At 46.7% G+C, this 12,319-nt stretch overlaps 2 protein-coding genes across 2 annotated transcripts in view; one reads left to right on the top strand and one right to left on the bottom strand.

Annotated features, from left to right (window-relative positions):
- Nucleotides 1-6,806, bottom strand: part of Cfap57 (cilia and flagella associated protein 57) — a 69,444-nt gene extending 62,638 nt beyond the window's left edge. The window contains exons 1-2 of the mRNA XM_021160891.3: nt 6,694-6,806; nt 6,200-6,361 (exon numbers count right to left, since the gene is read on the bottom strand). Of these exons, the coding sequence (XP_021016550.1) occupies nt 6,200-6,356 (157 nt within the window). The 5' untranslated portion in view covers nt 6,357-6,361; nt 6,694-6,806. The remainder of the gene's footprint in view (nt 1-6,199; nt 6,362-6,693) is intronic.
- A 25-nt stretch (nt 6,807-6,831) lies between these two features.
- Nucleotides 6,832-11,835, top strand: Ebna1bp2 (EBNA1 binding protein 2). Its single transcript, XM_021160892.2, has 9 exons — nt 6,832-7,015; nt 7,100-7,183; nt 7,379-7,551; nt 8,090-8,213; nt 9,134-9,223; nt 9,500-9,575; nt 9,994-10,087; nt 11,376-11,538; nt 11,673-11,835. The coding sequence occupies exons 1-9, from the start codon at nt 6,950-6,952 to the stop codon at nt 11,721-11,723; spliced, it is 921 nt and encodes a 306-aa protein (XP_021016551.1). The 5' UTR covers nt 6,832-6,949; the 3' UTR covers nt 11,724-11,835.
- Nucleotides 11,836-12,319: the final 484 nt, after the last annotated feature.

Genomic DNA, 12,319 nt, shown 5'->3' with positions numbered 1-12,319 from the left:
CCTAAATTTGATTCCCCAGGACTCACATGGTAGAAGGGACTAACAAATTCCCATGAGCTTCACATGCATGCCATGCCATGCAGGCATACAAGCATGAACACACACACACACACACTGAATAAATAAATGCAATAGGAATGAGTATATATGTTCTGGACATACATATAGTCACATATTGGATGGTTGCACTAACAGAGGGGAATATAATCCAGGCTGGACTCATGACCATATACTCATTGCTCATGTCTTCATTTTCTTCTGATATTAATACAAAGTGAACTCTTCACGTAGGCCTTGGGCACCGAGCATAGGAGATGTCGTCCATGCAATGGGTCCCTCACCCACTGAGTTGAGACACAGGTTGAGTGAGACAAGGAGGAGACACTAGAAGGCTGTGTGGGAGCCCTGCTGTGATGGGCTCCATGCTGCTGCTTTCTAGCAAGCCAAGTAGGGATGAATATGTTGTCCTGCAGCCCAACTCCCAGACACATTGGACTCCTGCAGGAAGGCTGGAGGGGCAGCTGGGCCCGAGGAGATCAAGGCTCTGGGTTGGTGAGAGAGAGCCTTGCATAAGGGTTTTGACTGTATCTGGGAGGTAGCGGAAGCCCCTGGGAACCTTTATGAAGGGTCGGGAAAATCTCCGTGGCAGCTGTGTGGATCTCCCTGGATTAAACTGGTCAGCAGGTGATGCATAAAGCAGGTGATATGTGAAGGCAGCAGGGATAATGGATATGTAAATGAGGGGTTACCAGGGAAACCCTAAGAGGTGGAACCAGCAGAATTCAGTGATTGACTGGGGGGGGGGGGGGAAGGCATGACTGACACTGAGGCTTCAGGGTCCTGGGCCTGGGAGAGGTGAGATACTAGGGATGGAGCCTCGGCTAGACAAGTTACCACCGCTGGCTTTTGCTAAAATGGCCCTCCTGAGCCACCAGACTTTAATTGTGTGTATTTGTTTCTAGTTCTTACTGATTTGACTGATTTACATTTAAGTCTTCAATCTCTCTTGGGTCCACAATGATAACAGATAATTAGTGAGACTTCAGAGGCTGAAGAGATAGATGGCTCTGAGGGTGAGAGTGCTCTGCTCTTCCAGAGGATGCAGGTTCCATTCCCTGTACCTGAGTTGGGAGGCTCAGACTGCCTGTAACTTCAGCTCCAGGATCTGATGTACTCTCTGGCTTCAGCAGGCACCTGTGTTCTCTCTCTCTCTCTCTCTCTCTCTCTCTCTCTCTCTCTCTCACACACACACACACACACACAGACACACATTTTTTAAAAAGAAAAGAGCCGGGTGTGGCGGTGCACGCCTTTAATCCCAGCACTTGGGAGGCAGAGGCAGGAGGATTTCTGAGTTCAAGGCCAGCCTGGTCTACAGAATGAGTTCCAGGACAGCCGGGGCTATAAAGAGAAACCCTGTCTCGAACCCCCCCCCCCCCAAAAAAAAAAAAAAAAGCTGGATGTGGTGGCGCACGCCTTTAATCCCAGCACTCGGGAAGCAGAGGCAGGTGGATTTCTGAGATTGAGGCCAGCCTGGTCTACAGAGTGAGTTCCAGGACAGCCAGGGCTATACAGAGAAACCCTGTCTCAAAAACAAAAAAAAACAAAAAACAAAACAAAAAGACTGACATGACTTTAGAGAATAGCCGGGCGTTGGTGGCTCACACCTTTAATCCCAGCACTCAGGAGGCAGAGGCAGGCGGATTTCTGAGTTCAAGGCCAGCCTGGTCTACAAAGTGAGTTCCAGGACAGCCAGGGCTACACAGAGAAACCCTGTCTCGAAAATCCAAAAAGAAAGAAAGAAAGAAAGAAAGAAAGAAAGAAAGAAAGAAAGAAAGAAAGAAGAAGAAACAAGACTCTACATGGCTTCCCAATCCTGCACTGACTCCTCACACTACTTCTACGATATATTAAAGTCACATTTTTATCTACAGATTTACTGCGCTTCTGCCTCATTGCTCTTGTAATAACATCTTTAACACAGGTTTGAGTATCCAGCAAGGAAAACCATGAGGGAAGAGGATAATAATAAGTTTGGGATTTGAATGAACACTGTGAAAATCTGCGGTAAAGGGGTGTAGAAGATGAACAAGATTCTGAAGCCAAGGGCAGAGGTTGGGGCTGAAGCAAGGATGGGAGGGACAGTGAGAAGTTAACAGCTAGGATTCTGTGGGATCATGGTGGTGCCTGGAGGGAGCAAGGGGAAAACACTTGCTCCAGTGCTCTCTGACAGGCTGTATGGTGGGGAGCGTTCCTCCTATTCACGGATACAATGCTACATTGACACATTGATAAAATACACTGTTATACTGATACAAGTCTGTCTGCTGAAAGGCATGCTTTGTCTCCTTACAGCCCAAAGCATATGGAGGGCAAGGGGTCATGATTTTCTTGCCCATTCATTCACTTGTTCACTTACCAGGAACCCATTACCTAGTAGGTCCTTAGTATAGCCATGCCCAGTGTAAGAACAGGCACACTGAGAACTGTGTCCTCAGGTGAGTTGTGTGACTAACGTAGTACGGACTAAAGCAAGATGTCTGCAGCACCCTTAGGCAGCACAGTCCTTTGGGACCACGGTTGTAATCTCGGATACTAATGATATTTCGATACAGCCTGTGATACTTTCACACTGCTTTCGGTCCAGTTAATTTGGTTATCCTTGAAATAGTTTCATCTCTCCCACAAGGGCATGTACCTCCCCCACCCCCTATCTTCTTGATCCCTCTTCTGCTAGTTCTACCTCAGCTCCTCAGCCCTCATGGAGGAGGACAACAGAAGCTTCGCCAGCCCAAGAGCTTTCCATTGCCTCCTTCCCTTCTCTCTCTCTCTCTCTCTCTCTCTCTCTCTCTCTCTCTCTCTCTCTCTCATTTTGTTTTTTCAAGACAGTGTTTCTCTGTTTGCCCTGGCTGTCTAGGAACTCACTCTGTAGACCAGGCTGGCCTTAAACTCACAGAGATCCTGCCTGCCTCTGCCTCCTGAGTGCTGGGATTAAAGGCGTTTGCTACCACTGCCTAGCAGACCTATTTACTTTTCATTTTATCAGTAATGGTCTGAGCTCTGTCCACCATGGAACCTGCTCTAGCCCTGTATGTTATAGTGGTTCTTTCCTGGCTGTAGTTCTTACCAGGAGATAAAATTTAGGACACATGGAATTCTGAATTGCCTTTCCTAGATTATGGCCCAGATGCTCCAGGGCCCAGAATGCTGTGCCCAGATGAACCTGAGCTTACTGGCTGTACCAGCTCCAGTTTTGTCCTGGCCTGTCTCTGCTCTTTGACTGGGCTTAAGGATGCTCAAAGAGTGGCTGCTTCCAGGATGTGTGTGGGGGACCCTGAACTCATGCCTGGGACTGTTCTCACATGTAGGTGAGAGGTTCTTGGTGATACAGGATCAAGCTCCAAGAACAAGGAAAATGGTCAGGACTAGATGCATGAACATATGAAGAGAATCATGGAAATTCAAACCTCTGGATACAGGGATGGGAAGATGGTTCGGTGTTTAAGAGCTTTTGTTGCTTTTCTAGGGGGCCTGGATTCAATTCCTAGCATCCACATGGCAGCTCAACCATTGATAACTCCAGTTTATAGGATCTTACACTCTCTTCTGACCTCCACAGGCATTGCACAGGCAGTACACATACATAAGTGCAGGCAAAATACCCATACACAGAAAAAAAATCAATCATCAATTAATCAATCAATAAATCAATTAATTTCTGGATACACTAAGCAGTAGGCTTTCTATAGCTGAAAATAAAATCAGTGAAAAAATTATCTGGAAGCTAGAAGGTGATAAAGAGAGACTAGGAGGTGGAAAATTCAGATAAAAGCTACACACACACACACACACACACACGAGAAGGAACAGCACACATAGAGTCAGAGAAGACATTACAAATATCCAGGGGAAAGATTGTGTACACCCAGAAATATGATCTCAGTTGCTAATTTCCTAACTACTATAACAAAGCAGAGACTAAAAGACAGTGGAATAAAACCTGAATTCAAAAAATTTTATACCCAGTCAAACTATCTTTTTAAAATGAAGATGAAACAATGCATTCTCAAACAAAGACTTGAAGAATTGAGTACTATGTCTCACTACTAAATGTAAAAGGAAAAAAGATTCCAGCTGAACTGTATTAACTGTAACAAGCAGCAGTAGCAGAGTCTAGTGAATATGAGAGAAAATATGCATAAATATTGTCTGAATTAAATGGTCGTTGGTTTAGTGTTAGTAAGTCATAAATAAAGATCTATATTAAATACAGAAAACATTTACTAGGAAATCCATTATCTTATTACTGAGGGAAAATGAATAAAAAACTGGGAAAAATAATTTATTTAACCTGATACAGGGCACTGACATTTGTTCATAGCAAACACCTTTCTTTATAAAGAAATATTAAGAGAATTCTCTATGATTAGAAACATGATGACTGTGAGCATTTTCAATGCTTCTATTCAGCTCTTGAGATGCTTCCCAGTATAGTGACATAAGACAAAGAAACCATTATTATGGGTTCATGTGACTGTCTGTGTAGGATACCCCAAAGAATCTACAGAGAAGTTGTTAGAATTAGCAATAGTCCAGCAAATATGCTGGACATAAAAGCTAATAAATTAAAGTCAACGGTTCTCTCCTTCTCTCTCTCTCTCTGTCTCTCTCTCTCTGCCTCTCTCTCTCTTTCTCTCCCTCCCTCCCTCCCTCCCTCCCTCCCTCCCTCACTGTGCGTGTGAGTGAGTGTATGCTTGACATGGCATTCCTGTGGAGGTGAGTGGACAGATATCCTGGAGTGTGGGTCTTCTACCTTGTCCAAGGCAGGATCTTTTTGCAGTTCACTACTGTGCATGCATGCCAGTCTAGCTGGCTCACAGGCTTCTGTGGAGTTTCCATCTTGCCACAGAAGCAATGGGATTACAGACGTGTGCTATCATGCCTGGCTTTATGCAGGTTCAAATTTAGGTCCTCAGACATACCTGGAAAGTGCTTTACCTGCTTAGCCATGTCCCTAGTTAATACAGTTTATTCTTACAGAATATTTACATGGTGTTTGATGACTTTTACTTCATTAAAACTAAGAATTCATAGATACCTCAAGGAAGAAAAAAAGCACAGGCTTCAGAAAGAAATATTTCTTTCTTACTTTTCGTTTTTTTTTTAAACAGGGTTTCTCTGTGTAGCCCTAGCTGTCCTGGAACTCTGCAGAACAGGTTAGCCTTGAACTAAGAGATCTATCTGTCCCTGTCTCTCCAGTGCTGGGATTAAAGGCATCACTGCTTAGCTAATTATTTCTAACATATATACCTGACAAATTATTAGAATACAGGATATGTAAAATATGTCTATAACTAAATAAGAGAGATACCCCTTAGAACAAAATCTTACAAAAGTAACTGAAAAATTGGTAAAACTATTAACATAAAACTAGGGATATTCCAGGGGCTGTGTGAGAGGGCTCAGAGGTTAAGAACACTGGCTGTTCTTCCAGAGGTCCTGAGTTCAATTCCCAGCAACCACATGGTGGCTCGCAACCATCTGTAATGAGATCTGGTGCCCTCTTCTGGCCTGCAGATATACAATCAGGCAGAAAACTGTATACATAACTCTTTAAAATAAATAAGCGGGCAGTGGTGGTGTACACCTTTAGTCCCAGCACTTGGGAGGCAGAGGCAGGCATATCTGAGTTGGAGGCCAACCTGGTCTACAGAGTGAGTTCCAGGACAGCCAGGGCTACACAGAGAAACCCTATCTCGAAAAAAAAAAATAACCGAAAAAGTTATTTGTCACTTAAGATAAAATTTTCAGTGTCTCCATCATACATGGGTTCAATGAAGATCATGTACTCTCAAAACCGTTAGACTCAAAAGAAGGTTCTGGTGAGGACAAACCCTACTGCAGGAGAATACAAGAAAAACACTGTTTAAAGTAACTCTTCTCTGAAGTCACTGTGAAAAAATACTTTTAAAACGTGTGTTATTTTACCTGTCATTTTGGCTACTTGTGTCAGGTTAATCTATGATTAAGTAGGGTAAGTGGCCATTTATTCTGTTTACATTTATAAAAATATGAGTATAACCCAGTTATCAAAAAAAAAAAAATCTTCCCAATCGTTGAGATTGTGCGGTTCTGTGTAGCACATGCCTTTAATGCATGTGTCAGAATGGAAAAGGTGGTTTCTTATTTTCTTTTTTACCTGCAATGAATTTTTGCCATTTCTGATCTATATTGTACTTCACACAGTGATTTCCTGAAGGAAATATAATGATCTGTTCATCGAAGAAGAAGACATTGTTGGTCACGTGAGGCCGAAGACCAAAAACATGAAGCGCCTGAGCTACCACGGTGGACATGGTACCTGTCAAAAAGTATTGCAAAAGATGAAGAAAGAGGCAACCAGGTGGGAGTGAAGACGCGCAGCACATCTATCTCCCTTCTCTTCCCCGGCCCGCCCTGGCCCGCCCATAGCCCCGCCCATGACCCCCGCCCCGCCCGGGGCCCCGCCCCGCCCGGGGCTCGGCCTTGGGCTCGCCCCTCCCTGACCCCGCCTCGCCCCTCCATCGCCCCGCCCCTAGACTCCTCTTCTTCCCCCCCCCCCCCCCCCCCCGCGTCTCTTTCCGAGCCTTGCCTTCCTCTCCTGCACTCCCACCGCTCTCAGGTCCTTAGGAGGACCCCAAAGAAACTATTTACCTCTTGCTTCACGGCTCTGGGTTACTAGACTACGTAGGGATCCGTAGGTGCTCTTCCTAAAGATCCGAAGCAATCCGGGCACGCCCAAACGCCAGAGCAGTTCCTATAGCAACGAGGAAATCGGAAGTGCGGCTATGCACCCGGAAGCGGAAGTCCCTGTTGAAAAGCCAGAGGCTTGTGGAGTATTTGCTGGCGGTGGTGCTGCTTGTGGGCACGTGGAGTGGCAGCCGAACCTCGCGGGGCGGAAGGCCACGAGATGGACACCCCTCCGCTCTCAGAGTCGGACTCGGAGTCGGATGCGTGCCTGGCCTCAGATCAAGAGGTAGGCCGTAGTGGAGCTAGCGGGGCAGGGTATGGAACGGGGACTTTATTTAGCTCTTTGGTACTGAGGCGCCCCGGTCTGTAGTTGCAGGATGCGTTTTCCCGCGGACTCCTGAAGCCAGGCCTCAATGTCGTGTTAGAGAAGCCGAAGAAGGCAGTGAATGACGTGGTGAGCTCGCGCGAGGGTCGGGGTCCTTGGAACAGGATGCGCACGAGCGCTGTGCTTCTTGGGAGACCGATTCTGGTGGGAAAGATGCACCCTGCGCTGCGGTCGTCATCTTGTGCGGATATTTGAGCATAGGACTTTGGGTTTGAGAGAGTCAAACTCGCGGTTCTCATGAGCGCCGTGTCTGACTTAACCTAGAGTGGCCTGAAGCAGTGCTTGGCTGAATTCAGACGGGATCTGGAGTGGGTTGAAAGGCTTGATGTGACCCTGGGTCCAGTGCCAGAAGTCAGTGAGACTCAGCCAACACCTCAGAACCAGGACCAGAAGAAAGGCGTTAATCCAGAAGACGACTTCCAGAGGGAAATGAGTTTGTATGTTTGTTAGGGGTCCTGCGATGGAGTTACAGGAAGGGGGTCTTAGTGTGTCTGCAACCTCAGAGGCACGGGGGGGGGGGGTTAGCACGAGCCTGAGAGTGGAGCTAGCGGGTTTCTCTGGTGGAAAGAATAGATTCTTGGTCACCATTTAACCAGCACCCTGCTTGAGGGATGTTTCAGAATAATTCATTTGAAGTTTGTGTGGGTGCCTCCAATCATTAAAACAGACTTTGCCTAGCGAATGTTTTGAGAAACTTTCTGTAATGATTGGGAAGCAGTTCATAGTCTGTGAAGTATTTAATAAGCTCGTTGTTTTAAACTGACTTGCTCTTGGAAGTATTTTCCCCTCATAAATAAACATAAAGTGAGATTTCAGTTATATGTGCAATCAGTGGAGTTTTAGTTGGTGTGTATGTCTTATCTTGCCAGTGCTGGTGGGATGTGATAGCTCTGAGGTTAGGTAACTTCTGAGAGACAGTAAGAAGACGTGAGTGCCTTTCCCCTCCCCTCATTACACCCTGCCCTGTAATGTCAGCTACCGGCAGGCCCAGGCAGCAGTGCTTGCAGTGTTACCCCGACTCCATCAGCTCCAAGTCCCCACGAAGAGGCCCACCGATTATTTTGCAGAAATGGCCAAGTCTGATCAGCAGATGCAAAAGGTAGGTTTTTCTTTTGGAAAGCCAAGGTTTCATTTGTTCAGCTGGGTCATTCCTGTAGTCTTTAAAAAAAAAAAAAAAAAAAAAAAAGAAGATGTGTAGTGTTTGTAGTCAGTATTTCTACAGTCTGCCTCAGAGCCATGCCTGTCACCTAGGCAAATTAGAGAGAGATGGTCTGGAGAAGTATGGGCCCTACAAAAAGAAGCTTGTGTGTTTCTTCCCTGTCAGGGTAAGTGGAGTGTACAGACACAACAGTTTTAGAGTTCTGGGCCAACAATGCCAAGGAGAATACTGTTGCTTCTAGATGGGGTTTTCCTCTCTGGCCCTTTAGCTTTTTAGAAATGGAAGACTTGACGGATAACTCAGATATGGTGTGACTTAGAGTCAGGGGATTTGATCTTCATTTAACTTTGGGAGGAAAAAAAGCTTGATGTCACATCCAGGATGTATTTAAAATTGTTCCTTTGGTCTCAGTCTTTGGCTTAGAGAATTACAGGTGGTACCTCAAGAGGCCAATCATGCGACAAGCACAGATCCATCTACATCTGACAATCACACACATAACTAGTTAACAATTTCAGTACAGTGTGTGTGTGTGTATGTGATGGAAGAGGTGAGGTTCGAGTGTACAGGAACTATTACAGATGTGGGCCATTAGAATGCTGCAGTTTGGCCTTAATCTGTGGAGAAGCAACAGGTCCTGTATGGTAAGTAGGCAGCTTTGTGCCTTGGAGAGGCAGGGCCGCGTTTAAGCTCCTTCAGCCCATGGACACTTTTGGTGCCAGGCTCAGCTTTGGAACTGTATTGTCTTAATGTGGAAATTTAGAACAGTAAATGAGTTCCACAGCGTTCAGAGCTAGCCAGACACTGGCGCTCCGTTCTAGTGTGCTCCAAATCGTGCCTAACAACTCTCTGCGTTTTAGATTCGACAGAAGTTGCAGACTAAACAGGCCGCCATGGAGAAATCTGAAAAGGCCAAGCAACTTCGAGCGCTTAGGAAATACGGAAAGAAGGTGAGAAGGAAAGAGCACCTGCGTGGGCTGGGCAGGGTTGGCCGCGCCAGGGCAGACCGGGCTGGGGTTTGGTGTGTGGGCCGGGCATGGCTGGGCGGGCCAGGGCAGACTGTGCTGGGGTTCCTGGTAAAGTGTCTGCCGGTGTCCCTGAGCACAGGTTCACTCGCCACCGTGGCACACCTGGGTGTATCCAGCATAGTGTGGTAGCAGTGGCTGAGCTGCAGTCTCTGGAGTGATGGTTTGGGAGGCAGGGCTGACTTTGTGTCTGTCTCACAGGTGCAAACTGAGGTCCTGCAGAAGAGGCAGCGGGAGAAAGCACACATGATGAATGCCATCAAGAAATACCAGAAAGGTCAGTGTGGCTGTCTGCTAAGAGGGTAGGGAGCCTGGGTCTCACTCTACCTTAGAACCGAGGGAGCTCTCTAGTGCTTCCAGTTATCTTGGTTTGAATCTACTGGGCTTATGCTTGGAAAATAGTGCAGGGAACAAGATGTGCTTCTTTTTTTTTTTTTTCTTTTTTTTTTGTTTTGATTCTTTTTTTGAGACAGGGTTTCTCTGTGTAGCCCTGGCTGTCCTGGAACTCACTCTGTAGACCAGGCTGACCTCAGAAATCCGCCTGCCTCTGCCTCCCAAGTGCTGGGATTAAAGGCTTTCGCCACCACCTCCCGGCACAGGATGTGCTTCTTAAGATGCAGTTAGGGAATAGCAGCCATGTCCTGAATGCTCCTAGGCATACAGTGGTGCTAATGTAAATGCTCTTCCCTGCACAGGCTTCTCTGATAAGCTGGATTTCCTGGAGGGCGACCAGAAGCCTGTGGAACGCAGTGCAAAGGCAGGAGGTAAAGGCCAGCAGACGAGTAAAGGGTAAGTAAGGGTCTCCATTTGGATTTGTCTTCTGATGCGCCAGTCTTGTGATGGCCAACAGTCAGTCCGGTGAGGGAACTCCCCAGGGCAGGCCTCTAGTATTGTCTACTGCTGCTCAGGGTCAGAGACTTTGATACTGTGGGGTGGGTCCCTGGCTATAGCAGTGTTTGAAAGTGGAAATTGGTACTTGGATCATTTGAGGTGAGTGTCAAATGACTGTTCTACTCCATGACACCCAGAGTGATAGTGGGGAGTCAGCCAGAGAAGTCAGAGGTAGTTCCAGCCACCACTAGGAGGGAGGCTTTGAGCACCTCCCTTGTGACTGCTTCATTCACTGTGAGGCAGTGCTCTGTGCCTCAGTGCCGTGGAGACTGAGATGGAGCTGGCAGCTCACCACTCCTCTTTTCAGATCTCTCTCTGCATAGGTGGACACAGACCTCAGGGAGGCACACTTAAAGCCCTGGCACAGTCTGGGGATGGCATTCTGGTGAGCCATCCCACCTGAGCCTGGTGTGAAGGACATGGACATCTGGGCAGGAAAGTGGGAGAGAAGCCTTTAGAGAAGGAAGACCTTGGATGAGCAGAGACACAGAGGTGTGAGGCCAGGACTTAGAGAACCTTCATCCTGTTGGCATTAGGGAGACAACAGTGGTTTGACTCAGTTATGGGCAGGTCATGTTCCGGTTTTGAGACGGTAACAGAGTTGTACGTGTAAAGAAAAGGTAGGTAGGGAGTGGAGGTCTAGTCTGTCTCCACTTCCACAGCAGCCCCAGTGAGCAAGGGTGATGCATCACAAGTGCCATGCACTGGAAAATCGGGTGAGGGTGATTACGGTGCAACCAGCAGGGCGAGGCCTGTGCTGGGCCAATGGTAGGAGGCACCAATTACAAGTTGGCATTTCTAAGGAACTGGAACCAATCTAAGAGGGGAGGTGACATGGTTTGGCTAGACAGAATTTGAGAAGTTTTTGAAACTTGTTACATTTGAATGCTAACTTTGGTTTTGTCTATGAGAGGAATAGAGACACTTAGGGCTGAACTAGCTGATTGCGTTACAATGGATGCCAGTGGAAGCAGTGAGCTGGTGGTGTTTATAGAACCTTTCTTCCTTTTCTTTGTTTGTTTTTCTTCTCATATGTCGTGAACAGATGAGTTTGCCTGGGTGGTTTGTAGAGTAAAAATATAAGCCAAGGAGAGTCTTAAGGACTGCAGAGACGAACCTGTGGCTGTCACCAGCTACAAGGCTCATGGGGTTTACAGTGTACTGTCTGTGGGGCCACCTTTTCCAGGCCTAATGCCAAACGAAGATACAAAAATCAGAAGTTTGGTTTTGGTGGAAAGAAGAAAGGCTCCAAATGGAACACGAAAGAGAGCTACGACGATGTCTCCAGCTTCCGAGCCAAGGTGGCTCACGGCAAGGGCTCCAGGAGGCCTGGGAAGAAAGGGGCAAATGTAAGTGAGGGGTCCAAGTTGGGGCCTGATTAGTCTCTTCTCAACCCCCTTTCTACTCCCCATGACTCCTCACCCTGGCACAGAAGGCCAAGTGCTGTGTGTGACAACATATGGTTTTTGTTTTGTTTGTGCAGAAGAGACCCGGAAAACGAGCAAGACAGAAACTGAAGAGCAAAGCCCGCTGAGTAGCATCGTCTTCTATAAAGAACCCAGGAGAAGGGGGCGTACAGCACACTCAGTGTTTGTCCTGCTTTTTGTAGAAAATTATTTTAATAAATTAAACTTATGGAAGAAAGATACTCTTGGGTTAAAACCAGATACTTTTTTTTTTTTTTTAAAGATTTATTTATTTATTATATGTAAGTACACTGTAGCTGTCTTCAGACAATCCAGAAGAGGGAGTCAGATCTTGTTACGGATGGTTGTGAGCCACCATGTGGTTGCTGGGATTTGAACTCCGAACCTTCGGAAGAGCAGTCGGGTGCTCTTACCCACTGAGCCATCTCACCAGCCCCCGATACTTTTTAAAAGATGGGGACATTTGCACATTAAAGAATATTGCTGCTGTTGGGCTGTTGTGGTGCACACCTGTAATCCCAGCACTTGGGAGGCAGAGGCAGGAGATCTCTGTTGAGTTCAAGGCCAGCTTGGTCTACAGAGGGAGTTTAGGACAGCCAGGGCTACAGAGAGATACCCTTTCTTGAAAAAAAACAAACCACAAATCCAAACCAGAAGAATATTACTGTTTGTTGGCAATGCCTCTCTTTTGGTAGCTGCAGAG

This window comes from Mus caroli, unplaced genomic scaffold, assembly GCF_978045245.1.
Source record: "Mus caroli unplaced genomic scaffold, Mus_caroli_1 scaffold_6, whole genome shotgun sequence".
In the NCBI taxonomy this organism is placed as follows: domain Eukaryota; kingdom Metazoa; phylum Chordata; class Mammalia; order Rodentia; family Muridae; genus Mus; species Mus caroli.
This window is presented reverse-complemented; position numbering and strand designations above follow the sequence as displayed.

What these genes read in the sequence shown, in the direction of transcription:
- Ebna1bp2 (XM_021160892.2), top strand. Translation starts at nt 6,950, where the DNA reads ATGGACACCCCTCCGCTCTCAGAGTCGGACTCGGAGTCGGATGCGTGC. An exon ending in TTAGGAAATACGGAAAGAAG is followed by an intron (nt 9,224 to 9,499) that starts GTGAGAAGGAAA and finishes TCTGTCTCACAG; the next exon opens with GTGCAAACTGAGGTCCTGCA. An exon ending in GGCCAGCAGACGAGTAAAGG is followed by an intron (nt 10,088 to 11,375) that starts GTAAGTAAGGGT and finishes CACCTTTTCCAG; the next exon opens with GCCTAATGCCAAACGAAGAT.